The 27,217-nt window shown below is 45.6% G+C and overlaps 2 protein-coding genes across 4 annotated transcripts; one reads left to right on the forward strand and one right to left on the reverse strand.

Moving 5' to 3' along the window:
• Positions 1-12,804, forward strand: GTF3A (general transcription factor IIIA). Its single transcript, XM_031019795.2, has 10 exons — positions 1-100; positions 146-360; positions 2,844-2,944; positions 6,806-6,902; positions 7,272-7,360; positions 8,830-8,903; positions 10,098-10,178; positions 10,941-11,170; positions 12,246-12,299; positions 12,537-12,804. Exons 1-10 carry the CDS (start codon positions 1-3, stop codon positions 12,699-12,701), a joined length of 1,206 nt encoding a protein of 401 aa, XP_030875655.2. The 3' UTR covers positions 12,702-12,804.
• MTIF3 (mitochondrial translational initiation factor 3) lies at positions 12,747-27,217 on the reverse strand. Of its 3 annotated transcripts, none has more exons than XM_081814757.1 (5): positions 27,091-27,217; positions 21,629-21,703; positions 16,785-17,248; positions 14,164-14,321; positions 12,747-13,002 (listed from the first exon to the last, which is right to left on the reverse strand). In XM_081814757.1, the coding sequence occupies exons 3-5, from the start codon at positions 17,245-17,247 to the stop codon at positions 12,784-12,786; spliced, it is 840 nt and encodes a 279-aa protein (XP_081670883.1). In that variant the 5' UTR covers position 17,248; positions 21,629-21,703; positions 27,091-27,217; the 3' UTR covers positions 12,747-12,783. The 3 variants fall into 3 exon arrangements, with proteins under 3 accessions (XP_081670883.1, XP_081670884.1, XP_081670885.1); XM_081814758.1 differs by having other exon boundaries at positions 26,975-27,159; XM_081814759.1 differs by lacking the exon at positions 27,091-27,217 and adding an exon at positions 26,677-26,921.

Raw genomic sequence — 27,217 nt, forward strand, 5'->3', positions numbered from 1 at the left:
ATGCGGCGCCGGCGCGGGGCGGGGCCTGTTGTCCGCGCGCGCCGGCGCTCCCGTCCCGCCTCGCTGGGGTCGCGGTCCCGGAAGTGCGGCGGGGTCGCGCGTAGGGTCCTCCCCGTTCGCTGCACGTGCCTCTGGGCACGTGGCTGAGCCACGGCCCCGGGCGCCCTGGAGCCGCCGGCCTCGGTCGCGGAGGCCGTGTCATCCCTGACCATCGCCGACGCCTTCGCCGCGGCCGGCGAGAACCCCGCCCCAACGCCCTCCGCGCTCAATAGGAGGTTCATCTGCTCCTTTCCTGACTGCAGCGCCAATTACAACAAGGCCTGGAAGCTAGACGCGCACCTGTGCAAGCATACTGGGGAGGTAACCGGGCGCCGGCCAGGCCGCGGAGGGGCGTGGCGTCCAGGCCCAGGGACTCATGATGCAGTGGCCCGCCAGGTGGGCTCTACCCATGAGCCCGGGGCAGCACGTGGGTGCACATGCCTATGCAAGACATGTTCAGCTTTGGCACCCTGGATCCCGGAGGTGAACCAGCTCTGCCTTAGGTTTGGGAGGAGCTGAGGAGAGGTAGACACGTTCTGAGACCGAGACATCCTTGTCATGGGCTGGGGGCTTACCAAACCGCCGCTTCCCCTTTGATCTTGAGTCTTGGCCAGTCATCACCTCCTGATAATCTGTAAATAGGTGCAGAGGAAGGATTCATTTACTCTCATACTTTCTACATCCCCTACGCTTACCCCCAGCAGACACCTGACGTAATCCCCGGCCTCCTGGAACTGGAATGGAGGGTGACTTCTAAGTACTGGAGGTTTGGCAAGCAGCATGCGTTCATTCCTCCATAATTAAGTACCTTTCTAGCCCTGAAGAAAGAGTAGTGAACAAAACAGACAAGGCATCTGCTGTCACCGACCTTATGCTTTAACTGGGGCAAAGGAATAAGGAATGAGATGCAGTAAATTGAGAGCTCCTGGAGGATGATCAGGAAAGGTCTCTCTTGACCCGAATGAGAAGGAAAAGATCCAGTCATGCAGACCTAAGGGAAAAACAGTCTGGCAGAAAAGGAACCTGCGATTCGGTGTGATTGAGTTGGGGACTATACAAAAGGAGGTCTGAGCAGCAGGTCTGGTGGGATCATTTGTAGGCCAGGGTAGAAATAGGGTTTGGAGTTTGGGTTTTATTTTGAGGGCAATAGGAAGCCTTTGGAGATGACCCCTGGGGAAAGGGAAGCTCATGGAGGCCAAGGAATCTGCCCAATTTCCCAATGTTTGACAGAGCCTGGCTTTACACTGTCTCATCAGAGGCCCTTAATTTCTTTCCTTTCCCTTGACCTTTCCCCTTCCCTTTCCTTCTTTTAAAGATTGGTTTATTTTAGAGAGAGAGAGAGAAGATGGTGGGGAGGGGAAGAGGGAGAGAGAATCTCAGGCAGACTCCAGTGCCGAGCTGGATCTCACAACCCTGAGATCACGACCTGAGCTGAAATCAAGAGTCAGATGCTCAACTGACTGAGCCACCCAGGTGCCCCTGAAGGCCCTTAATTTCTTAAACCAGGGACCTGCAGCCCCTGCCTTTGCTCCTAGCACCTATGTAACTTAGGGGCCATTCCTTCATGTGTCCTCATGGCCCCCATCCTCCTTATCCTCTCCAGCATTGGAAGGTTGATCATTTCCTCCAACTCTTTTTCTCTTCTTCACTGACTGTTTTCATTGCTCCTTTGTGCCCTTGACTTTACCCATGCCACAGCTGTCTTGGCACTCTTACCCAGTGACTGTCTTCACTCAAAACACCCATTAAGTTCTGCCACCCTGTCCTTTCTCTTGCCCATTCTGTCCCTCAGATTGTGGGTTCTGAAACTTCTATGTCCAAGTAGGGAAGCATGTGGTCACTTTTGTGTCCCTCCCTGAGAACCCCTGGGGCAGCATGAGCCTCCTGTCCCTTCTGTGGGTCACCCCCAGAGCCATGGTCCAGGGGAAGGATAGATTGTGTCCTTGGGGCACGGGGGAAGTAGCTCTGCGACCCCTCCCTCAGCTCTGCCCTCTAGACAATAAACTGCCCTCTCTTTAAAACAACAACAAAAACAAAAAAAGTAAGACTTAGGAATACCGTGCAAAGTTCTGTGGATCTTCCCCCAGTCATACAACTCTTCTGTCTTCTTGTCTACTTGCTTTGCTACTAGTACTAACATTTGAGGCCTTGGTACCTCCCTCTTGGACTGTTCGGGGGTTATGTTTTTCATAGTTAAATAAACAAAACTGGTAATTTGGGGGATGTTTTTGACTTTTCCTGTAGGTTCAGGATGGAGACCCTTCCTCCCTGGGTCCTAAGTGTTGGTTGCAGTTAGGCTAGGAGCTGATTGCTTTGCTCTGGCACCTGTGAACATCTTCCTGGAGGTGTGCCAGGCATTCTGTTAGCACAGATACTGGGCTTGTCCGGGATGAGACGGAACCTCCACGTTCCTCTGCCTAGGCTTCGAATGGATAAAAACACGCTGTGGTGGAGATGCGTGCATATAGGCCATGCTGTACCTGCGCATAGGATGTGCGGACAAGTCATCTTCGGCGGGGGGGGTGTTGCAGCCTGTTGTCAGGTTAGGAGCAGGTTAGCAGTGCTGTCTCTTACTGTGAAGGCTGCCTGCTTATTCCATACGCTATTCCTAGAACAAAACCTGCCGCACCGCCTTTGTGAGAAAGCTGCAGCATTTGTAAAACATTCTCTAGCCTTGGTGCTCAGCACTTACTGAGTGGAACCATCTCTGGAGGCAGCGTCCACATTTTAGGTCTTTAAATAATGCCAGCGGCGTTACGAACTAGGGCAGGATTGACATGTTTTTCTTCTTTTCTTCCTGCTAGAGACCGTTTGTTTGTGACCATGAAGGGTGTGGCAAAGCCTTTGTCAGGGACTATCATCTGAGCCGCCACATCCTGATTCACACTGGGGAAAAGCTGTTTGTGTAAGTAGAGAACAGTTTTGAGGACTTCGAAGTGGTTGCGTTTGGCATACCGACCTGGTAAGAAAATGGATGGTTCACTTCCAAGACCAAGAGTGTGCGGCTTCTCTCATTGGCATCTCCTGGTCCAAGGGGAGACTGGGTTTGAATGTGTGGAAGAGAGGAGGGGGGGTTTTGTGCGCCCTTCATGTGGGATAACTTCAGGAATGAGCTTATCTGAAATTCTCTTGAGTTTGCCTCCTCTCTTCTCCCTTTAAAGTATATACTAACTGGGGGCGCCTGGGTGGCTCAGTTGGTTGGGCGACTGCCTTCGGCTCAGGTCATGATCCTGGAGTCCCGGGATCGAGTCCCGCATCGGGCTCCCTGCTCGGCGGGGAGTCTGCTTCTCCCTCTGACCCTCCTCCCTCTCGTGCTCTCTGTATCTCATTTAAAAAAAAAAAAAAAAAAAAAAGTATATACTAACTGGGAAACCCACCCCAAAAGACACTTGGTTCAGACCAGATGGGATAATGGTTCCCTGGCAGAGTCTTGGCTCCATAGGTACAGCGTCTTTATGAACCAATAAATAAGCTGCCGGGATAAGAGACAGAAGCATGAAGAAGTAGAGCTTTTAATAGCTTTATCTTGTATTTCTTCACATTAAGCCCCTGCACCTCTCCCACACCAGGCTTTATCTTATTCTTCTTGGAGTTGCTGGTTATTTCTGAAAGGATGGAGGTACTGCTTGTCTTTTAAATCAACTACTTCTTTAAAGCAGTGGATCTCAGATTTAGGGAGCATGAGAATCACCTGGAGAGCTTGTGAGAATCACCTGGAGAGCTTGTTAAAAACACAGGGTGCTGGATCCCACCCTGGAGTTACTGATAGGTAGGGAATGGGGCCTGAGAATCTGTGTTTCTAGCAAGTTCCCAGGTGATGATGCTGTGGTCTGGCATCCACACTTGGAGAACCACTGAACAAAATGTTTCATGGAAACAATTAGTTTTCATTGAAAAAAAATAATAATTTATTAGATATCCAGAGCTACATATAGGAGACCATGTCAAGAACTAGCTGTGTGGCAGGTTTTGCAGATGTTAAGAATTTGATATCATAATTGTGTTCTGTGAGACAGTTCCTCGCGCAGTAAGGTTTTCTAATGATCTGAGTTGATTTCTTTTAGTTTTAAGATGATGGTGAAGGTGAAGTGTCTCATGTTTCACTAAGGTCCAAACAGTCTGAGGAGGTGAGTTGTCGGTTGTTGATTCGGGATCACCTTCGCTGTCATTTTCCACGTGGAGAGCCACCTCTCTGTGTGACCAGTGTGCTAGCCAGCAGGAACGGGACAAACTACCGAGGGGGCAAATGTCCTTATCTCAGCCCCCAGTCACGCACACAGTGTATCATCAAAATAGATGACCCCAAGTGAAGCTTAATGGATTTTAAAATGTAGTTCAACTAGTCCAGCAAAGAGTAACTGAGCGTCACTGGAAAATAGAGCTGGGCTATGGTCTTTGACATGGAAGTTTCACTTTGGCGAATTTATTCTACAGATACACTCGTGCCTGTATTAAATGCATGTATGAGGTTACGTGCAACACTATGAGTAGTCACAGAGCATTGGAATCAACCCGCCTGCTCGTCATGAGGGACTGAAGAGCATATCAACACAGTAGAATACTCTACAGCTGGGAAAACGTATGCAGATGTTGTCTGGGAAACTGAGAATCTCCAAGGCATATTCACTGAAAGACCAAGGTTCAGAAGAGTGTGTACAGAGGGCTGCCTTTTTGTGTGTAAAGAGGAGAGAGAGGTGGACAGGAAGAATCTGCATTTATATTTACTTCTGTCTGTTTAAAACTCTAAAGGTTACTTAATAAAACCAAAAACGTCGCCTGGGAGTGGTGAGGAGTCCTGCAACCATGTCCCTTTTTATGCTTTTTGGTTTCTGAGCTAAGTTACTGTATACTATTTAAAAGACGAAATCTTCAAGGAAAACAGGCTGGGTACAGATGCACAGGGTGAATGGGAGAGCTGAGGGTTCTTCCCTCTGGAACGAGGCAGCTCTGTGGTAATCCCTGTCGGCTCTCTCTCTCGCCAGGCCTGTCTTCAGCTCCAGGTGCCCCGCTGGACAGTGTTACTGGGCTGTCTGGCTCCTTAAATTCCCTGTGGCCAGAATCCCTCCCAGTCCAGTCTGAGCTCTGCTTCCTTTGGTCTTCTTCTCCCTCCTTCTTGTCGGGTGGCATCCCTGTCTACCCGACGACCCACAGCAGAGACAAGGCCGCTCCCCTGGGCGCCTCACCCTCTCAGTCGTCCTCTACAGCAGGCGGCTCATCAGGTTCTGTTACTCTTCCCTCAGACCCTGTCCCTCCTGCAGCTGCCACGGTCTTACTCCAGGCTCTTACTCCCACTTGAATGGTGTTTTCTCTGCCTCCAGACTGCTTCCTTTCTTAAAGCTGGGCACGGGATTTCAGCGTAGCTTTCATAACTAAGTCCAGGATCTTAGTATGTTGTGTAAATGGCCTTGGTGACCTGGCCTTTTTATGATCTTGCCCCATTTGCTTGACTCTCCGACATGAAACTGTGGTCCAGCGGTGCTTAACTGACCAGCAGCATCGCCTGCAACTCTGCTTGCGTCTTCTGGGTCCCTGTGCTTGCTGTCTGCTTCCTGTCATGACGTTTCCGGGCCCTGTCCTCTTGCCCCACACTTGTGTTGGGTTAGATGCCTGGGTCAGGATTCAAGTCCAGAGTGACAGAAAAACTAGTGGCTTAAACAAGACAGTCTCTGTTTTTCTTGCTTAAGTGCAGAGGTGGACAGTTGAGGGGTATTCCACAGTCAGGAGGTCCTGGGCTCCTTGTAACTTGTCTCTGCCGTCTTCATCTTGGGGCTTTGACATCATGCTCCAAGAGGACTGCTGGAGCTCCAGCTGTCACATTGGCCTTCCAGCCACCAGGGTGGATGAAGGAGCAAAAGAGGTGTGCCCCCTTCTCAGACACTTTGTGGTTGTTTAACAGGATGGGCCCGAAACAGCCATATGGCCACCCATAATTGCAAGGAAGGCTGGAAAAACCGCTATTTCTGTTGACTGCATACCCAGCTAAAACTGGGTTCTGTTCTGAATTCTGCTCCTGAAGTCAAAGACAACACCTGTTGGAATTCCTAGTAGTCTCCGCCACAGCGCCCCTCCCGTGTGCAGCACAGTGCCCGACAGGACTATTATCCAGTGTTTATCCGTGAATGATAGCTGAGATTAGGGCTCTCAAGGAAGTCATGCTTCATCCACCAGGTTTAGGAGAACTCATCACAAGAAGAGCACACCTTAAAAAAATGCAACTGCACAAAGAATTTAGATAATTCAAGGGCAAGATATAGAAACGCTCATTAAGGGGGACTAAAATGGCTTGATGATATGCCAGAGGGCATAATGGTTTGTGGTTTTGCTCTAAATATCTGTTTTTACCTCTGATGGTAAGCTGAAACTAGTGTTTTTGAGGTTTTTTTTTGAAATGCAGCTTATTGTGACATTTCAAGCAAAATTAAGGTTATCAGGTTCTAAATTGAGAACAGTTTAACTTAAACACGATTTAAGCCTAAGCAGGGTTTGGGCTTTTGGAACTAGTGTTTTCCACTTTCCCTCTGCCCAGTTTATTAAGCATGTCTGATGCACTGTGCTTCATTTCAGGGCCTGACATGAAAATGCATCTCATTACATGGTAATCATATCAGAGTTGAGAGGCTGACACTGACTTCGCACTTTGGAATTTGTTAAACACTATTTTATACTGTGTTTTGGAAAGTACTTTTATAAAGTTGGAGGATAGATGCTTCTTAAAAATCCTCTTCCTTTGGCTTGTTAACATTTTGATTTATACAATTTCTCACAGTTGTAGAGCTAGTGGTTGTGATCAAAAATTCAACACAAAATCAAACTTGAAGAAACATTTTGAACGCAAGCATGAAAATCAGCAAAAACAATATGTAGTAAGTATGATTTTCTATGCTTAAATTCTCTAAATATTTTTATGCTTATTGTCTATGTTTCTAAAATGCTCATCAACCAGATTTTGTCTGCCAAATACCTGAATTTAGCCCAACTATTAGCTATTATAATAGCGACTTATTTTGAAAGCAAACATTTTTGTGCTAATGTAGTTTATTATTGGTAGACTGCCCCAAAATGAAACACTTCTGCTGTTTCAAATCTTTAAAGCCTCCTGGCCTAGAATTTGACAGTAACTCGATGGGAGCAAGTAGCAAGTACAGAGTCTCCACAATATGTTTATCTTGAGGGAATTCTCTTGTGAACGGTTCTCTGATTTTTCTCCGGACTAATAAACCTTTATTAAACAGTGCACTTTTGAAGGTTGTAAGAAGGCCTTTAAGAAACACCAGCAGCTGAGAATCCATCAGTGCCAGCACACCAATGAGCCGCTGTTCAAGTAGGTGCTTCACATGGCTGAGATCTCTTACAGTTCAGGTGGGAATAAGATTGAAACGCAAAGGTTGGGTGCAAGTGTTCAGAAACCATATCTTTTTTTTTTTAAATATTTTATTTATTTATTTATTTGACAGGGAGAGAGAGAGAGAGACAGCAAGAGACGGATCACAAGCAGGGGGAGTGGGAAAGGGAGAAGCAGGCTTCCCGCTGAGCAGGGAACCCAACGTGGGGCTGGATCCCAGGACCCTGGGATTATGACCTGAGCCAAAGGCAGACGCTTAATGACTGAACCACCCAGGCGCCCCCAGAAACCATATCTTAATCAACACTTTTCTATACTGTGAATGCCCATTTATAGAGTGGGTCATTTCAAATGTTTGCTTTTGCTTTTCTTTTCTAACAGAAATAGTTAATGTATTTCTGAAGGATTTGTGAGATTAGTACAACTGTGGTTAAGCTTGAAGGGAAAGCTAAGAAACGACTTTATTCAGTGAGAGCCCATTTATTTTTATTAAAGATTTTGTCAGAGAGAGAGAGAGAGAGTGCACACAAGCAGGGAGAGCGGCAGGTAGAGGGAGAAGCAGGCTTCCTGCTGAGCAGAGAGCCCAATGCGGGGCTCGATCCCAGGACTGCCAGGATCATGACCTGAGCCAAAGGCAGACGTTCAACCGACTGAGCCACCCAGGCGCCCCAAAGAGCCCGTTTAATTGTGTGAACTGTCATTATGCAGACACGAAGTATTCCTTTCCTACAGAGCAGAAGTCATGGGGCTTAGTGTGCATTAGAGCGGCCTATCCTGAGGGACAGGAACGGTGACTGGACACATGAGGGTGGACTTGCCGAGAGGGTCAGGGAGCCCCAGCGCCTGCTCGGAGGGGCGTCTTGAAGGGCACTGGCTGGCCACTCTGCGTGCCGCCGTCCTGCCCGGTGCCTTCCTGGCCCCCCAGAGCTGCGCCTTGCCTGGGGTCACTGCAGGGCCTGTGTGTGTCCTCGCTGGCAGGCCTGCCACCTCTTGTGCCGCTGGGGCCTTTCACACGGAAGCGGCCCGTGCCCCTGCATGGCTCACCAGAGCCGACCCGTCTGCTGCTGCTCTCCTTCCACACCGTCCCCAGGCAGCAGCGTTAAACCCAGTAGAGACCATTCAGAATGCCTCAGGGGTTTACCTCCGCCATCTTGTCGTAGCCAGGAAAACAGTCCATTTTCAGAAGGATAAAGATGAAAGTTTTAATTTGATCACAACGCAAAAAAAAAAAGTCGTCATGACTCTTTTCTCTCAGTCTGTTTTGTCTCAGGGCTGGTCAAGTAACCTGAATTTCACTTGTGATTCGGTGTCAATTTTAAATCTCCTCTTTATGATTGGTTTGGTGGTGGGGAGAGACTTTGGTAGCAGAAAAGGACAGAGTAATATTCACCCTCAGCAGATGCTCCACAAAAATGGATTGGCTCATGCGTGACGTGTTGTTAACCCAGGTGTGCCCATGAAGGATGTGGGAAACACTTCGCCTCACCCAGCAGACTGAAGCGACACAGCAAGGTCCACAAGGGTATGTCTGGTGCTCACTGGGGGCCCCCCCGCTTCGAGTAGACCCCAGTAGTGTGTGTGTGTCTAGTTCTTTGACTGTAAGATGCCTTCTCTTCTACGCCGTGGTCACGTGGAAAAACTTGACGCTATCTAGGCAGGGGCAGCATGCTGCTGGTTCAGGTTTTAGACCCGACCAGGCACGGCACATCCTTGTCTGTTCTTCCACTCCTGTCGTCGCTGTTCAAAGCGAGTGTTTCACCATCTGCCACAAGGGCCTGGTGGCACTCTATGCTTCTGAGAGTGTTAGCGCTCCGGCCTCGGTTGGCTTTTCACCACCGTTTACCTCTTTACTACCTGCGTCTTCCTTCTCCTTACTGGCATTCACAGGGCTTGGGAAATAGTTTGAGGTTTTGGAGTAATCAGATTGTAACTTTTTCAAAAAGACTTGATTAAATTACTTAAATCTCTTCTCTGTTTCCGTGAGGGATTTTTTATTCTGTATTCCAGTTTTCTAAGTATATAATGTATGTTTTTGTTTTTGTTTTATTTTAACAAGAGACTAGTAGCTGAAGAGTAGGAGGTAGCCTTGTTCCTTTTAGTGTCACTCTGCTATTTAGTTGGTGAAACACAGGTTGGCTGTTACAGTGACAGATTCTTCCAGTCCTGGCGCCTTGCACGATGTCCATTTTTGTCTGCAGCGTTTCCCCTGGGTTCTTATTTTCTCCCTTAATTGCAGCCTGAGTCTTTCCTGGTTTGTGGAACTTACCAGATAGTAAGACTAGAGGCCAGGGGTAGGCACACAACCCCTGAGACTTAGTGTTGGTGGTCGGCCAAGCACAGAGGACCACAGAGCTCTTTCACTGAGGAAAACAAGAGGCAGGCATAAAGCAGGGAGGGCAAAGGGGCTGCGAGGCACCGAGGTGGGGAAGCACGGCAGCTGGGAGCCCGTGGGCGGTATACACAACGTACCGGGAACAGCGTGCTCCTGTCAAGTCTGCTGACATAAAACCCTATGTGGAAAACCTTGCTACACGATTATTTGGTTTCCCTGTAAAACAAACTTAGTTTTTATTCCCACCTCTAAAGACTAACAGAATATTATTGGGAGACTGGAGAAAAATTATGTAGGCTTATAAGTTTCCTTTCTAGTTACAGTTGGTGTTTACACTGAATGTTCACAAAAGGCAATGCACCAGTGTATTTTTTTTCTAAACAGGCTATATGTGTCAAAAAGAATGTTCCTTTGTGGCAAAAACATGGACAGAGCTTCTAAAACATGTGAGAGAAACCCATAAAGGTAAAGCAGACATGTATGGCACAGTGTAAATATTTGTCGTTTAGAGTGAAATGTTAAACATGTACCTTAAAATAATAACCATTCTGTGTGATGTTTTGTGACGTGTTGGGTACCTCAGTTTGACGAATGAGCAGACAGAGCTGTGGTCCCAGGTTCGGGAGGAGCTATGCCAGGAGGTGCTGTGCACGATTAGTTTTTTTTTTTTTTTTTTATGATGTTATTTATTTGAGAGAGAGCGACTGCATGAGTAGGGGAGGGGCGGGGCAGAAGGAGAGGAAGAAGCAGGCTTCCTGCTCGGCGGGGAACCCCATGAGGGAGTCCATCCCAGGACCCTGGGGTCATGACCTGAGCCAAAGGCAGATGCTTAACCAGTGACTGAGCCACCCAGGCGCCCCTAAATTAGTAGTTTTAAAGGCTCTGGCAAGTCTAGAACCACGGGTGTTCTGTGGGACAGTTTGGGAAACAGTGCTTTATGTATTGGAGGACAAGGAAGGAAACTGCTCTTTTTAATCTCCCCTTGCCCGCAGCCACCATGCTGAGAACCCCTGCTCCCTGGTAAGGGAACAGAGTGACTTCCTGTAATATAAGAACGTGGGAGAATTGAGACAAACTTCCAAGCAATAAAAACTGGAGTTAGTTTTCTGATTTATGATGATCATGACATTTTCGGCATCAGATACATTACTTATATATTCAAATTCATTTTTTTCTGTATGGTGATACCTGGGGAAGTTGGTTAAGTTTGTCTGTCTACTCCACCAGAGGACACAAAATGTGAAGTATGCCAGAAAACATTTAAGCGCAAGGATTACCTTAAGCAGCATATGAAAACTCACGCCCCAGAAAGGGATGTATGCCGGTGTCCAAGAGAAGGCTGTGGTAGAACCTACACAACTGTCTTTAATCTCCAGAGCCACATTCTCTCTTTTCACGAGGAAATGCGCCCATTTACCTGTGAACATCCTGGCTGTGGCAAAACGTTTGCAATGAAAGTAAGTACTCGTGCTCACAAATGCAGTCCTTTAGGTCTGTGGCTTCCCAGCTGGGTTCTTGGAAGCCCTGGACTCCCAAGATGGTGCCCCAGGGCCTACAGATGGGGAAAGCCGGGTGCTCTAGCCCTTCCACTCTGGCTTCAGCAGGAGGTTCTCAAGTCTGCAAAACAACCAGATTTGCCTACGCCAGTGGTTCTCAAAGCGTGGTCCTGGACCAGGAGCCTCAGCATCACCTGGGAACTTGCTAGAAATGCATATCCACAGGCCCCCCCTCACTGAATCAGCAACTCCAGAGATGGGGCCCAGTAATTTGTGTTTTAACAAACCCTCTCGGTGATCGTGTCTGACTTCGAGAACCAGTGTCTGTGGTACCACGTGCTTATTAATTGTAAGAGTGTGCTGGGACCTGGGGGTCCTTTTAGACGGTCATCTTCTAGGGGTTGAGAGAAGTGGGCAACAAGGACATGAGGGACCACAGCACTTGGGAATCTAGTCTGGATCTTGGTGTGATTTGAATAGGTAAGAACGGGACGGGCCTGTGCGGTTCTGCGACTCGCAGTCTGGCAGGTGCTCTTACAAGTGCGAACCGTGAGTTATGACTCAGACTGAAGAGCCACCGAGGCAGGCGCAGCGTGCGTCCAGACCCTTAGAAAACTCCCGGGGGCTGCTGGTGGTCAGCATTATCGAGGACAGCAAGACCTTGGTCAAATTTTCCACTGGGGTTTGGGAATGCTGCTGACGTAGGTTCAGTTAAAAGAACCTTCTTCAGCTTGGAGTAGCTCACTCAGAACTGCTTTCCCCTCCTCTTACTTATGAAACTAAGAAGCCGCCGGAGGTTGAGACTGTGTAAGTTCCTAACCTGGGTCCTTGGGAAAGGTAGTGATTAGGTCCAGGATTTGAGGAAGAATTCTGCTGTGGTGGGAGAATCTTTGTAAGCAGAGGTCATAGCCTTCAATGGTATGTAACAGAAAGAAGGTTGAATTTATTTAAATAACTCCCGGAGTTTTCATATTAAGAGATACCAAAATGGCAGTGTTTTAAAGATTTAACTGTTTTTCTTTTTCCTTCATTGTAGCAAAGTCTCACTAGGCATGCCGTTGTGCATGACCCTGACAAGAAGAAGCTCAAAGTAAGTTGAGTTAGGCAAGCTGTTAATTTTAAACATCAGTTACCTCAGCCAGATGCAATCTAGAATGTTTTCAGCTCCTTAGTACCCTGTGAGCCCGCACTGCTATGGAAGGGACAGCGTGGCCTTCACTTTCTTCTAAAGGAGTGTTGTGTGCCCGGTGTGGGGTACAGCTATTAGAAGATCAGTTCACACAGCTTGATTGTGAATTCCCATTATCTTGTTTTCTTATTTCCAAAGGTAAAACCATCTCGTGAAAAACGGAGTTTGGCCTCTCGTCTCAGTGGCTATATTCCTCCTAAAAGGAAGCAAGGACAAGGCTTATCTGCGCCTGAAAACGGAGAGACACCGAACTGTACCGAAGACAAGGTGCTCTCGACTGTTGCGCTCCTTGCCCTCAACTGACCCTCCCACTGCTTTGTTTAAATGAGACCACAGCATTCAGCTCAATTATTTCTGCTCAGAAGCACACTTTTCTTTATTAAAATCACTGATGCACAACATCTGATTCTTGATTGTTTCTGTTTTCTTTGTTCAGAGTGTCTTCTTTCTGGGTTCCTTGAGTTTCTCTATACGCATTCTCTTCCTTTTTGCTCAAATGACGAAGAACACACATTACAGCTTTTCCTCCCCGAACAGGCTGTGGCCGGGAAGAGAAGGTAGCTATTCCAGGCATAGTCTGGAGTATTTGATTACAGATCTCCTCCTAGAAAGGGAAAACAGCCAAAGATGAATTTAAAACCAATGTATTTGATGCTTTCTAGTGTTAATGCTTTAAAACACATAAAAATCAGAATTCCTGACTTGCTGTTACTTAAATGACTACGTAAATCAAATTGTACTTCTCGGGTTAAGCTGATTGAAACCTGTACGACAACCAGGCAGTTTTACAAACAACCATGTAACTAACTAATGCACTAAAGGTTGATAGTTTTAAATTTCCACTCTGGCATGGCATTGAGGGACTATGTTTGGCTCCAGCTACCATCTCAGAAAAAAGAGGTACAAAGCAGTGGGTTTGGGCATTGGCAGAGGACCTCTTTATCCCCCAAACTGCAGTTCCCCAAACATTACTAACACAGAGTCACTGGGGTGATTAGAAAAATACAGACACCCAGTTCTAGAGATTCTGGGCTGAAACCTAGGCCTCACAATTCTAACCTGGAATGAGGGTGAAAACCACCAGACTAAGGCTGCCTTTTAGCTGCTAAGGTCTTGGACTCTGAGAGCAAAATAGATATTCTGTAAACTTATCCTGGGAGTGTAAACGTACTTTCCAGAAGGACAATTTGACTTTATATGTAATACTTCTCAGGGGCATTATTAAACAGGAGACAGACTTTTAAAAATGAATCTGTTTTGTGTTTTTTTTTTTAAAGATTTTATTTATTTCACAGAGAGAGACACAGCAAGAGAGGGAACACAAGCAGGGAGGAGTGGGAGAGGGAGGAGCACGCTCCCCGCTGAGCAGGGAGCCCGATGTGGGGCTCGATCCCAGGACCCTGGGATTATGACCTGAGCTGAAGGCAGTCGCTTAACGACTGAGCCACCCAGGCTCCCCAAAAATGAATGTTTTTAAATGATAGATATTATTATGCAATTTGTAAAAAAGAAAAGTATATAGCCCTGAAATTACGAAGTGCAATGTTTTCAGGTGACAAAATACTTACTATGCTTCAATGGAAAAAGTGATGTACGTAGAGTATGCTTACATTTTGAAAAACAGAATTGGAAAGCTACTGCCATCACTGGGTAGAATTAGCAGTTACTTGTCTCTGCCTTTGCTAATTATCCAGATTTTCTACAACTGTATCTTTAGATCAGAAAACAAAACCACGAGCAGTTCCTCATACCTGCTTGTACTCACCATCTTATGTTCTGGCTCCTCTGTGTTCTTCCCTTTTTTTATGGTAATTTGAACTTTGTATTTTTTCTCAATCCACTGCTGAATCTGTTTATTCTTTGTGTCCAAATCATGTTGTCCAATAGTTGAAGAAAAAGTGAGTTCCTTTGTCAGGGTAGGTCCTAGTTTGAAACAGCGAGACTTGGTGCTAGGACTGTTTACTGGTCTCTTCACAACACCCGAGCTGTGTCACACACTTCCTGAGAGATCAGGTTGGCACAGGGGCCCAACGCTCCTCTCTTAGTTTCAAATGTTTTTTTAAACAAGGGAGATGGACAAACTTAAAGGTACCAATTTTTTACCTGCCAAGTAAGAGTATTTAGGTCTCAGACTTTAAAAGCAAAATAGATATTCTGTAATGTATGAAATGCTTCCATTACTATTACCCTCATTTGATGAAAGAAAAAATGGTCCTTTCAAAGGAACGAGTCTAGCTTTATGATAAACTTGACTATCCTTATTTTTCCTTCTGATTAGAGCAGCATCTGGGAAGTACTCTTTTCATCTGACTCCTTTTGTGATGGCCTCCTAGTGACAGTGGGATCATCCAGACTGCATCAGACAGGAGGGAGCTCCCTATGTCCTGTACTCTGAAAATGGAAACCCTGACTATTCAAAATTATTTTACAGGGAAGGAACAGACTATTTAGTAAAAGCGTTGGAACAATTCAGAGTTTTCATATGGGGGGAAAATTAGGTCTCAACCCATAAAACACTCTACCCAGGAGGACTGACTAAATGTGAAAAAAAATACAACTTTAAAATAGGAGAAAAGAAAGTGTATGTTTGTGACCTCAGGATAGAAGAAGGATTTTGTTAAGGAAAAAATTGGTAATTTCCTCTATCAAAACATTACTGGGTAATTAAAAAAGGACAAAAAAAAAATTCTGAGACAAGGTTTTTGCATCACACAGAACAGAGAACTCTATAAATCGGGGGTGGGGGGAGGACCATGAAAGTAGAAAAACAGGGACTATAAATAGGCAAGTCACAGAGGAGGTAACTTAAATGGTGAAAGGAAGTACAAATAAATAGTAAGACAGGCTTTCTCACCCATCAGCATGGCAAAAATTAGATGACAATACCAAGTGTGGGTGGGGATGTAGAAGAGAAGTTTCATACATACACTGCTGATGATCTGCCCCACAGACTCTGGGGACACTGACAGGCTCATTGTTCTTCATAACGAAAGACTGCAAACGAGCCCAATGTCCATGCAAAGGCCCTAAAGCCATGGTATATGGTATATTCTTAGGATTCTATTTAGTAATTATGATAAATTAGCTACAGCTGTTCTATAAACATGGCTCTTGAAAACAGCGTGACATAATTTTTGTGTGTATAAAATCCTGCTATATACTGTTTATATGTAACCGAAGCTTAACGACACAGACAGACCTACACCCCGAGTCCATGATGGTGGGGAGGGAGCACAGACAACCTCAACAACTCTGTAATGTTTTATTTTGTTTAAGAATCTGAAGCACAACAATGTTAATGTATGTTCATTCTGGATGGTGGATAGTAGGTGTTTATATTTTTCTGTATGCTTTCTAATTCCCAAAATAAAAGTAATTTTTCCTTTTAAAAAAGTCCTTTTATCAATACCTCCTTGCTTCCTTCAAGCCCTGCAGCTGGTCCTAGGTCTCTCTCAGAACAAAATAATGCCTTCAACACCTTAGCCCTTCAACTATCACAACAGGAACGTGTCTTGTCCAAGCTTCTCTGGGCTGTTCAACTATTTTTCTGTGATACAGTTTGAAGTCTGTATCATCCTAGTTGGCCTCTGAAAACTTGTTTTCTAGTCAACATCCTTGTTGAATGTGCTGTTACAAAAGTGAGCCACAGATAGTGTGTGATTTTCTTAAGACATACCACCTCACTGTGGCAGCTTCGGGACCAGTCTCCTGGTCCCTGTCCCAGGCTGTTCAACAGAAAACAATCTTTCACAACAATCAGCACTTAGTGGGAATCATGAAAAATCTTCACTTACTATCCAGTTCATGGTTCCATGAAGGCATCAATGACAAGGCATTGTAAGGTGATTGGCAAAATGTGCACATAAGCATTACTTACCAACACTGTAACAAAACACTGGGGTGTGAGAGATGCTCTATGAATCACCTCGGAGATTAGAAAGCACTTCCAAGCCATTAGCCAAGCACCTCCACTTTAGAGATGTGGGAGAAAGCGGGGGGAGGGTGGCCCAGCCCTGGAACAGGGACTCCAATCCGCCTCCTCCGAGTCTCATTTCATTCCCGCCGCCAGGGCTCTGCCACCCCCAGATCAGAGACAGAGCTAAGGACCAAGGGGAAAAGAGGTTCCATCACTTTGGGGTGTTTACCTTATTTTCCCCTCCTTTTACACAGGCTTAAAGGAAGAGAATGCTGACCACAGGGCCTCAAGGGAAAAAGAAGAGGAACGGAAATAAGGGAGAGCTGAAGAAAGATGTGGGCAGTGGTGGTGAGACCGTGAACTTCCCTGTTTTTTTACATGCCCGTGGTCATGGGCACCTTGGCAGATGCCGCTCTCAACTGCTGGTCTGCGGTCCCGAGGACTCAGTTTGCAGACAGCATGACACCTACCAGGTTTGGGGCGGGCCTTTTCCAATTCCCGAAGTCTCAGTTGCTCCTTGTGAATCTGTGCCCCCGTCAGGAGCTGGTACTGCGGAGGTTCCACGCCGCTGTCCCGTTTAACGAGCCTCAGGTCCCGCTCATTCATGAGCCTGATCACGTCTGCTCGGTGCATGTTTCCCAAATCATTGCCTGCCTCATCCAGCACGTGAATGACTCGCTCGTGAATTTTTCTGCCAATGTTGCTAAAAGCTGGCTCACTCTTTTTCTTCTTCTTTGCTTCATCCTGGGCGTCTGCAACAGTACTGAAAGCTTTTGCATGAATCAGGTAGGACAGTCTTGGGACAGAAGCTCCAAGGGACAGCTGCGCTGGTATGGTCTTGTGCAGGATGTATTTACCAAGACACCTGCTAATGCAATTATTTTCAGTCTTTATGGTTTGTAATGTGAGCCTCTTTAGAAGAAGCGCAGCCATCCTAAAAAGCAGGGAGAAGGTTCGTTACGATTCAATCAGTTCATCCCCGAGCTTTGATGCTGTGGTGCATGGAGGGCGTGTGTGAGGCTGCAGGCCTAGGTCATCTGTGAACGTTGCGGATCCGTGCCTGGAGAATTTACACCAATGATGTGGACTGTCAGGTGACTGTGGTCACGCTAAGTCGCGGAGGTACTGTCCCCAGCACAAGTTATTGTCAGAATAAACCATATTAGCACAGTGCTGTCGTTTCCCATCGTTTCTTACCCCAATACTATCTCATTTGACTCTATTTCCCAAGGATCTCGTAGTGCCAACTCCAAAAGCAAGGATCATCCTAAAGGTTTACTTAGGAGAATGCAGTATATAAAATCCTTGGTGATTCATAAATACCAATTCATAAGCTTTTAATACAATCAACTGCTAACAATTTATCAATACATCTGCTGGTATACAGAAGACAAGAGCACTATTCTGGGAAGGGGGACTCCCCACGAAGGAAGGTGATCCCTGGGAGCACTCACTGAGACTCTCAGAAAGGAAATACACTGATGTGAATCAGAGTGCTGACCTCAGAAACTCTACGACGACTCACAAGGTACAGCATGACGAGCAAACGCTAATGACACATTAGGCACACATTGTGATCCTGGTTTACTTCATGGGAATAACCGCTGTTCTTATAAATGGCATTCTGATTTTGTACTGGCTTCTCTCCCCCCGATAAGTGTGTTTCTCCTTCCACTCACACGTTGGGCCAAGCCTAGAAGTGCAGGCTGGAGGAGGGATGGGAGGACCCACTCATGTCATCTGAGGTGAGCAACACAAGAACTCAGGGAGGTGGGCCTGTCCACGACCAAAGAGGAAGGGATGAGGGCCTTCAGCAGTGCTTCTCAAAGAATGGTCCCTGGGTCACCTGCAGGAGAGTCACCTGGAGTGTTTGCTAAAACTAGAAATGCCCTCTGGTCCCTAGCTTTGATGCCACTGGGTTGTACAACCCCTGGACCTAGCCCCATCATCACCCTGCCTTAGGCCTCTAGTGACCAGTGAGAGAGAAAAAACAAAACAGACACAGTAAACTGAACGGAAAGCAATGGGATGCACATACTCTCACTTCTGTCCTCACGTAGCTGGGCAACACCCACATCTGTTGTTCCAGCCTCTTCCCTGAATCCCTAACTTGTAGGGCTGACTGCCAGCCCGCGCTGTCCACTCAGACAGCTAATGTTGCCCAGAGCGAACGTGTCCCCCGCCGGCTCTCCGTCTTCCCCCTACGCTGCCTCCTCCCTCAGTCTCCGCCAGGTCATAGAGCACACGCCCTCCCGGCGGCTCAGGCCCAAAGCAGCAAAGTTATCCTCCACTCTCCTTTTTCTCTTAGCAATTTAGCAGTGCATCCTGCTGTTCAGCGTCTAAAAACAGCCAGAATCCAGCCACTCCTCACCTCCGTTGCTATCACCCTGCTCCAAAAATATCACCCTCTCTCACCTGGTTTACAGTCAGCCTCCTGACAGCCCTCCTGCTTCTGCCCTTACCCCCTATAATTTATCACCTACATGGCACAGTGATCCTTTTAAAATATACATGGCAGATGACATCCTTCCTCTGCTCAGAACCCTCCACTGGTTTTCATCTTGCTCGGGGGGAAAAGCCAAGCCCGTGAAGGAGCCCACAGTGGCCCCTGCCCACCTCTGCCCACCTCTGCCCACTGCACCTACCCCGCCTCTTCCAGCTCTGTTCCAACCTCACTGGCCTCCAGGCTGTTCCTTGCAAACACCAAACAGTATTCCTCTGGATCCTCCTACCCAGGAGTTCCCTTCCCTCATCAGCTGTGTGGTTCATTTACCTCAGGCCTTGGCTCAAGGGTTACTGCTCAGTGAGGCCTCCCCATCCACTCTGTAGAATACTGTATACCCCATCACTTTCAAATCCATTAGCTTGCCTTTGAAAAAATCCACTGCCAGACATATTATATAGTTATTTGCACACATGTCCATAATCTTTCTCACTAGAATGCAAGCTTCACGAGAAAATATAATTGTCCATTTTGTTCACTGCTGTGTTCCTAACACTAGAGCCCAGAGCCCGGCTCGGCATGGACATGCTGAGTGAACGTTTGAGCCAAAGGGAACAGCCGGAGGAAAGGTGGCGTCTGCTGGCGTCTGAGCCCTGGGTCCTCAGATGCGTCATTCCCTAGCAATACACACAGACGCTGGTTACGCACGCTCTTCACACTCCGGCTGGCCCTTCAAACGCCCACTGACCTCAGTGAGATCTATGGCCAGATGTTCCGCCCACAGCGAAGGAGATGAACTCACAGTTGCGACCTGGTTGGTACTCCAGCTGCAGATGTGGCAAAGGCTCTAGAATCAGAGCAGACTGGATTTTAAATAGCTGAGATACTGTTTAACAAAAGAAGTCAGGTATTTGTTGGTGGATGAAGCCCCCAGACCAAAAAAGCAAGAAAGCCCGAGGAGACCAGAGAAGACTTTTTTCCATTTATCATCAGAAAAATAGCCACAGCACCAAATTTCACTATGAGTTAGGATGGCACTGACAATAATGGATGAAAGCTGACTGCATCCTGGGTAGTGAATCCTCAACACATTAAAACAGAAAATATTATTTCAAAATGTAGCTTTTTTTTTTTCAAAATGTAGGATTTTTAAAAACAAGTAAGCATATGAATAGACTAGGCACAGGAAAAAGATGAAAAGAAATTTGTGAAAACCCTGGTTGTTTGTAGTCGAAGACACAAGTGATTTTTTTCCCCTATCCTTCCTAATTATCATTTTTTCGTCAATCTTTTACATGGAAAAAGTATTTTTTATACTAGTAAATAAAATATATTTATTTACAAAATAAAGACTATTTCAGAAAAATTATGTAGAATTTTTTCTTAAAGCTTTAAAAACACTTTCCAGGAAAAGGTAAAGAGTAGAAAAACACTGTAACTATATTTTTAAATTCTGTACTGTTATTTAAATTTTAAGAAGTTTTTTGGGGCACCTGGGTAGCTCAGTCGGTTAAGCGTCTGCCTTTGGCTCAGGTCCTGATCTCAGGGGCCTGGGATCGAGGCCTGCATAGGGCTCCCTGCTCGGTGGGGAGTCTGCTTCTCCCTCTCCCTCTGCTGCTCCCCCTGCTTGTGCTCTCACTCTCTCTCTCTCTCAAATAAATAAATAAGTAATCTTAAAAAAAATAAAAATAAATTTTCAAAAGTTTTAAATTTTCTTGACTTATACAGCAATTAAGCTCCAATACTAGCTAAATTTTGGCTTTATGTCAGCAAAGCTGAACATATACATATTTCTTCAAAATAAGCTTTTCATAGATAAAATATAAATACAATGTTAAGAAAAAAGCTGTGAAATTATTAAATTTGAATTGCAAATACCAACTTAAATTCTAATAATTAAAAAGCTTTTTTAAAAAAGATTTTATTTGGGGCGCCTGGGTGGCTCAGTTGCTAAGCGTCTGCCTTCAGCTCAGGTCAGGATCCCAGAGTCCTGGGATCGAGCCCCGCATCGGGCTCCCTGCTTGGCGGGAAGCCTGCTTCTCCCTCTTCCACTCCCCCTGCTTGTGTTCCTGCCCTTGCTCTCTCTCTCTGTCAAATAAATAAATAAAATCTTTTTTTTTTTTAAGATTTTATTTATTTATTTGAGAGAGAAAGAGAGCGTGCGAATGAAAGCGGGGGGGGTGCGTGGGGAGAGGGGCAGAGGGAGAAGCAGATTCCCCGCTGAGCAGGGAGTCAGATGCAGGGCTCAATCCCAGGACCCTGGGATCATGACCTGAGCCGAAGGCAGAGGCTTAACCAACTGAGCCACCCAGGCACCTCTAAAAAGCTTTTTATTAGGAAAAGTTTCAAACATGTAGAGGAAGAATAGTATAATAAAGCCCTAAGCACCCATCACGCAGCTTCTTAATAGCACGTAGCCAAACCTGCCTCCTCTCTGCTTCAACTACTCTCCTACACCCCCAGCCGCCCATGAACTATTTCAAGGTAAATCCTATCTTGCCAGCAAATACCTCAGTAAGTCATCTCTAAGAGGTGAGGCCTCTTTTGTCTTTTTAGTGACCATAATAACATTACCCTAACTAACAATCATTCCTTTATATTATCAAATATCCAGTTTTCTGATTTCCCCCATATTACTACAATTTTGCTTGTTTACATTTCATTCACAGGTTGGGAGCATGGACAGACTCCCACTGGCCAAATGTGAGGTAATTTCAACATTAAAGAACAATGGCTGAAAGTTGTTTTAACACATGGAATATGCAAAAATCTATAAAAAAGAAAGATCATTTGCCAGAACTGCATGTGACTATTGCCTAGACTCCTTACTGTGAAAATTGGTAAAGAAAAAGGACTAAGCATTCATCGTACCTTTTTAGGAAGACCTGTAATCAGCAATCATCCCCAGGTGGTGAAGAAAAGCTCTTCGTTAGAGGAGAATGCCAGCTAATAAATGGAGAAGAAAAGTAATTTAGAAATCACCATTTTGCCACCTTCAATCAAATCACAGATCCAGGCAAGGGTGGATGCAAAAACCACTAGGTAAAAAGCTAATGAGGAAATAAGGTATTCAAATGGTGCCAAAGGGTGACTCAAAGATGACCTGCAAATTGAAATGGGAAAAACACACTTTGGCTGTCACCCTCCTTATCCTAAGGTCTAACTCAGTATTCCAGCAATGGGACAACCCGACATCCTAGTGCCTACCTCCTCCTGTGCCATGGCCTGGGTGCGGTGCCTTCTGTGAAACAGTCCTGCCAAAAAAGGTTTAACCAGAACCTGGTCCGGCCTCTAGACCTGGTTTCCAGTCTCCAGGGAATTCAAGGGCCAGACTCGGGAACAAATCAGGCACCACCACAAGGGAACAATCTGACAAATACAGACTGTGAGACAAGCCAAGTGGCTTGGTGTCAAAAAAAAAAAAAAAAAAAGTGTTAGGAGGAATGAAAAGAGAAGGGGTTTATTCTTGAATAAAAAGACAGAGGAGACATAATTATAAAATGCAATGTGTTTGAAAAAAGCAACTACAGAGATGTTGAGACACAAGGGGACAAGCTGAATAATGACAAGATTCCTGATGGAGCGGGTGCTTTCTGAGAAATACTGTGAATTGTCTCAGGTGGGAAAATGCCATTCTTGGGAGGGGACTCTGAAGTATTCAGGGTAGAGGACCATGACATCTGCCACTTGCTCAGACAGGGTTTGGCAGAAAATACATGTGCAGCATGGCAACATCTGCTGAATCTACGTTATGATTACATGGATGTTTGGTTATTGAGCCTTACAACTGTTCTGTATGTTTAATTTTGTTCATAATTAAAAAGTTAAAAGAGAAGCCAGCTGCCCACAGGAAGGAAAAAGTTCCCTACTCGTGCCAATATGACTTTTCCAATCTGTGTAAATTATAGACATCAGTATAATTTAATAAATTGGCATTCTGGCTTTATAGATCTTCAAAAAATGTTAGTTTTCATTAGTTTCAAGGCTATATCTAAATGAAGCCTATGTCTAGGGAACTTTACAGATTTCAAAGTCTGAATTGTTTGGTAATGCAAATCACCTTTATTCTCCATCTAGTTTTCATCAGAGCAGTCTAAAAGTGTCTCACCATCATGAATGAAGATGGTTTCAATTCGAAGTAGAACTTGTGCAATGTCTGGCTAACTAGTAGTTAAAAGTGAACACGTTTTGGAGTAGCGGTTCTCAGAAACTGGAGGCCTATCAGCATCATCTTTTTCAAACACAAGATGTTTCTCTTGTTAAGAACCACTGGGTCAAGACCCCCTCAAAAAAGAAGACATAAGAAAATACACGATAAAACATTGTAACATTCGTGGGTTCAAGTGGTTTAAGCTAGGCTGTCTGGGAGTACAAGAGCAAAGGTTAAGAAAAGGTTAAGAAAGCTTTCCAGGTGGGTGCAAAATAGAAAGCCTTGCTCTCTCATGAAATTTCTCCAATTAAATGTCTTTGATATCTCTGTCAAACAAATAGTAGGCCGAATGAACCAGCAGTCTAAATCGAAATAGGTTCTCATGTTCTTATGACAATATGCCTCATGACTAAAGTGTCTTTAGTCACTTACTTCCACAGCTGTCCCTTCTGAGACATCCAGAACTATTTGAAATGCCAATTATCTTAAAATCATTTACTTAAAGTACACAATCGTGTAGTAAGAGATAGCCATGTCTGGTTTCACGGTAACTCAGACCTGATGGAGATCATCCTGTGCTGCAGCTATCTGTATCTGTCGGGAGTTTTAAATTCCGCAACTGACTCCACATTGTAGGGAGAAAACATATAATTTCTCTTTTGTTGTTCCTTATTTACGTGAGATTGGATCACTGAAAAACTCCACATCCTGCAAGCACTGGAGGATAAACTGACAAGCGCCCTCAAAGCCCCCTCACTCTTCTGTCTTAGCAATTCCCACTCATTTCAGTCCTCACTCCTCTGCCTGGACCTCTTCAACACCATCACTAACTGGCCTGGGACCATGTAAGAAAAATGACAATTGCATTATTCCAAATGCACACAACACAGAATAATTTTAATGTCTGATCTGCATATTTCATAAGAAATTGAAAGGATTTTAAATAGTAAGCCATAAAGTGGGAAATTATTAAATAAATATATGGTTACTTCCATACGCTGTGTATTTTGGGAGAGCTTAGGGTTGTGTTCTTTATACTTTCACATTAAGTCTGTAGTTGTTTAAAATGAACAATATTCTTTGAGGACTACTTCTCCCCACTTTTATTATGGAAATGTTTAAATATACAGAAACATTGAAATATACAGAAAATGATACAGTGAACACCCCAATACCCCTTCATCTAGATTCTACATGTTGCCATCTTTGTATTATTTATCCATCTATTTATTCCTCTTTCTATCCATTTCATTTATGTTTTGATGCATTTCAAAGTAGTTGCAGACAGTGGCATCCTCGAGTCCTTCATCCTCAAATTCTGCAGCATGCATTCCATTAACTAGGGTTCAACATTTGTTAACGATTCTTTCCATTTTGAGGCAAATTTTACATATAATGAAATGTACAGGGGCACCAGCGTGGCTCAGTAGGTTAGGTGCCTGCCTTTGGTTCAGGTCATGATCCCAGTGTCTTGGAATCAAGTCCCATGTCAGGCTCCCTGCTCATCGGGAAGTCTGCCTCTCCCTCTCCCGCTGCCCCTCCCCCCCGCTTGTGTTCTGTCTCAAATAAAGGAAATCTAAAAAAAAAAAATGTACAAATCTTAAACATCTCTTTTAATTAGTTTTGACAAGTACAAACACCTCTGTAACCAAAACTCCTGTCAACATGTAGAATATTACCATCACCCCAGAAAGTTCCCTCATGCCTCTTCCAAGTTAGTCTCCAACCCCACCCAGAGGCAACAACTGTTCTGGTATTTTTCCATCATAGTCTGTTCTCAGATTTCATATAAATGTAATCAAGCAGTATGTACTCTTTGTTGTAAGGCATCTCAGCATGTTTTTGAGATTCATCTGTGTTGTTGCATGTGTCATTGTTTGTTCCTTTCTATTTCTGAGAGTTGTCCCAGTATACACTACAAATTTTAAATCCAGTTTTCTGCTGATGAACATTTAGAATGTTCCTAGCTTGGGGTTGTTATGAATCAAGTTGCTATGAACATTTTTGTACAAGAAAAAAAAAGTGATCAAATGATTACTGCCCCAAGAGACAGCTGCATTCTCCTTATGATACATTATTTTGCATTACCAAGTACCTGTTCAGGAGGTACTGATAATGTATTTGTAATGAAAGTTCTAGGAATATGATTTAAATATGTGGTTATGAGGGATTAAACTGCTTGCATGCTCACTGCTCTTCTTTCCTATATAGCTGATATTCACAAGCTCATACTTAACCGATATTTGTTATTTCCAGGGAGGCTGGATCAAAGCTACATAGATTCTAGTGGACTAAGTATTTGTGAAATTAATTTTGTCAATTCCTATGACTTTAAGAATCCTCTCCCACACCTTTCAAAGGAGTTTCACAAAGTCCTTGCTTCTGCCTGCAGACCTGCCAACAGTCCATCTGCTCTGTTCCAGTGGGCTCTGCGGCCTTAATACCAGAGGACTGAACCATGGTCACTGAGCCTTCATGGTGCTCTCCCTTGGCTCTGGTTTTGCTCTCCCATAAGGGGCACATAAGGGGTACAAAGTACTCTCCATACTCAGGTTGGCTTTTTAAGAGCTATAACACCAATTTACAACACTGGAAAAAGCCAACATGTATCTTTGGCCAATTACTTAACCATATTTCTTTACCTATAAAATTTTTAACTTATATTTTAGTTATTTTATTGAAATAGCTTACTGACCATCCAGGAAATGTTTTTTTTTTAAGCTTTTAAATCCAGAGCTACAGAGTCAGTATTAACGTTGGACTTATTCCTGTACATGAATCTTCCACATGGTCACTTGCTCTTCCAGAACTTCCTATCTCAGTGCCCGGCATCACAGTTCATCCAGAGCACGGTCTTTTGCGTCTCTGCTCTCCCTCACCCTCCTAGCTAACCCAACACCAAGTCTCATAAATTTTACTTCCTAATTCCACTCAAATCCAACCACTTCTCTCCATACCCATTGCCACCACCCTAGTTTAAGACATCTTCCATCTCGTGTGTATTCCCACCAGTCTCCTAACTAGGATTTACCAATTGCAACACTGCAATCCGTTGTCTCTGCGCTACTGTCACCACACAGCCCCGCCCTCCCCACCATAAAACTGCCCCAGATTACAGGCCAACATCTTTCATGAAGCCTAGAGGGTCGTGCCACCTCTCCAGCCTCGTTCTATACCAAACTTCCTATTTGCCTAAACCACCCTGGCCGTCCAGATTCTTGAAATGCTCTTCCCTTAGGTTTAGGAAACGCCAGATTGTTGCTTAGTGCTCCTTTTCTCCGGGGATTCTGATCACCTTCCAAACTAAGCCCATCAGCCCCCACTCCTCCTGCTCCCTCATCTGTTTGTTGAGCTCAGCATTAATGCTCAACATTAAATGCTCGCACAGTAGTTTATCTTTCCCTTTTAGCACTCCTCACAATTACAATTTTGTGATTATCTTATCGCTGTTCCTCTCCTTCACTAGACGGTAAGTTCTCTGAAGCTGGGAACGAATCTGATTTATCTGTCCCGTCCCTGGCACAGTAAGCAGTCGTTGACTTTTCAAACGCCCCTCCACTCTCTGTACTTTAATCTTAGACTGAAGCTTTTCACTACACGAATGTGCAATTGCGAATTTCAGTACGAAAGTTTATTTACTTCTTTCGAGAGTCTTACGCCACGGAGCCTATTAAACGATAAGCAGGGAAAAACAGAAATCCCGCAATCACTTAGCAACCTTGCCCGCTATTCCTCCCCCCGCGGAGACTGCGGGGAACCGGACGGTCACCTGTGTCAGCCGCGGCCACGCCCACACCGGGAAAAGGTCCCCCGGCACGCCTCGGACAGAGACGGGGCGTGGGGACGTACGGCGAGCGTGCACGCGTGCCTGTACGTGCGCCGCGATGGCGGGGCGGGACGTCCAGGCGACCGGAGGGCCGGCGCCGGGTCTAGGTCCTGTGGATCCCGGATGCAGGGGCAGCGTTCCGGGCCCAAAGACGGCTCTGCAGACCGGCCGAATCCCCGAACCCGCGGCAGGGTCTGTGGCGCCTCTCCGCGCTCCGTCCGGCGGCAGGGGCGGCACTGACCTTTCAGGGACACAGCCGAGGTGAAGCCGCTTCCTCCGTAGGCCTGTGCCTAAGCCCACGTCCTCCCGCCTCAGGCCCCCCATTACTGGCACGGCGCCCCTCGCCTTTAGCTTTACCTTTGCCGGGCCGGCGATTGGTAAGGTCTGGCGGAAGAAGCCAGGGAACGGCCCCCGCGGGCAGCCCCCTTCGCCCTCCGTAGTGGGCGGAGCCCGCGTCTTTAAAGGAAAGGTGACGCAGGGAGGA

Source organism: Leptonychotes weddellii, chromosome 3 (genome assembly GCF_054177405.1).
Source record: "Leptonychotes weddellii isolate Sample4059 chromosome 3, ASM5417740v2, whole genome shotgun sequence".
In the NCBI taxonomy this organism is placed as follows: domain Eukaryota; kingdom Metazoa; phylum Chordata; class Mammalia; order Carnivora; family Phocidae; genus Leptonychotes; species Leptonychotes weddellii.

What these genes read in the sequence shown, in the direction of transcription:
- MTIF3 (XM_081814757.1), bottom strand. Translation starts at nt 17,247, where the DNA reads ATGGCTGCGCTTCTTCTAAAGAGGCTCACATTACAAACCATAAAGACT. An exon ending in AAAGGCCCGCCCCAAACCTG is followed by an intron (nt 14,322 to 16,784) that starts GTAGGTGTCATG and finishes GTTTCAAACTAG; the next exon opens with GACCTACCCTGACAAAGGAA. An exon ending in AGGAGCCAGAACATAAGATG is followed by an intron (nt 13,003 to 14,163) that starts GTGAGTACAAGC and finishes TTCCCTTTCTAG; the next exon opens with GAGGAGATCTGTAATCAAAT.
- GTF3A (XM_031019795.2), top strand. Translation starts at nt 1, where the DNA reads ATGCGGCGCCGGCGCGGGGCGGGGCCTGTTGTCCGCGCGCGCCGGCGC. An exon ending in GAAGTGCGGCGGGGTCGCGC is followed by an intron (nt 101 to 145) that starts GTAGGGTCCTCC and finishes GGGCACGTGGCT; the next exon opens with GAGCCACGGCCCCGGGCGCC. An exon ending in TGTGAGAGAAACCCATAAAG is followed by an intron (nt 10,179 to 10,940) that starts GTAAAGCAGACA and finishes CTACTCCACCAG; the next exon opens with AGGACACAAAATGTGAAGTA.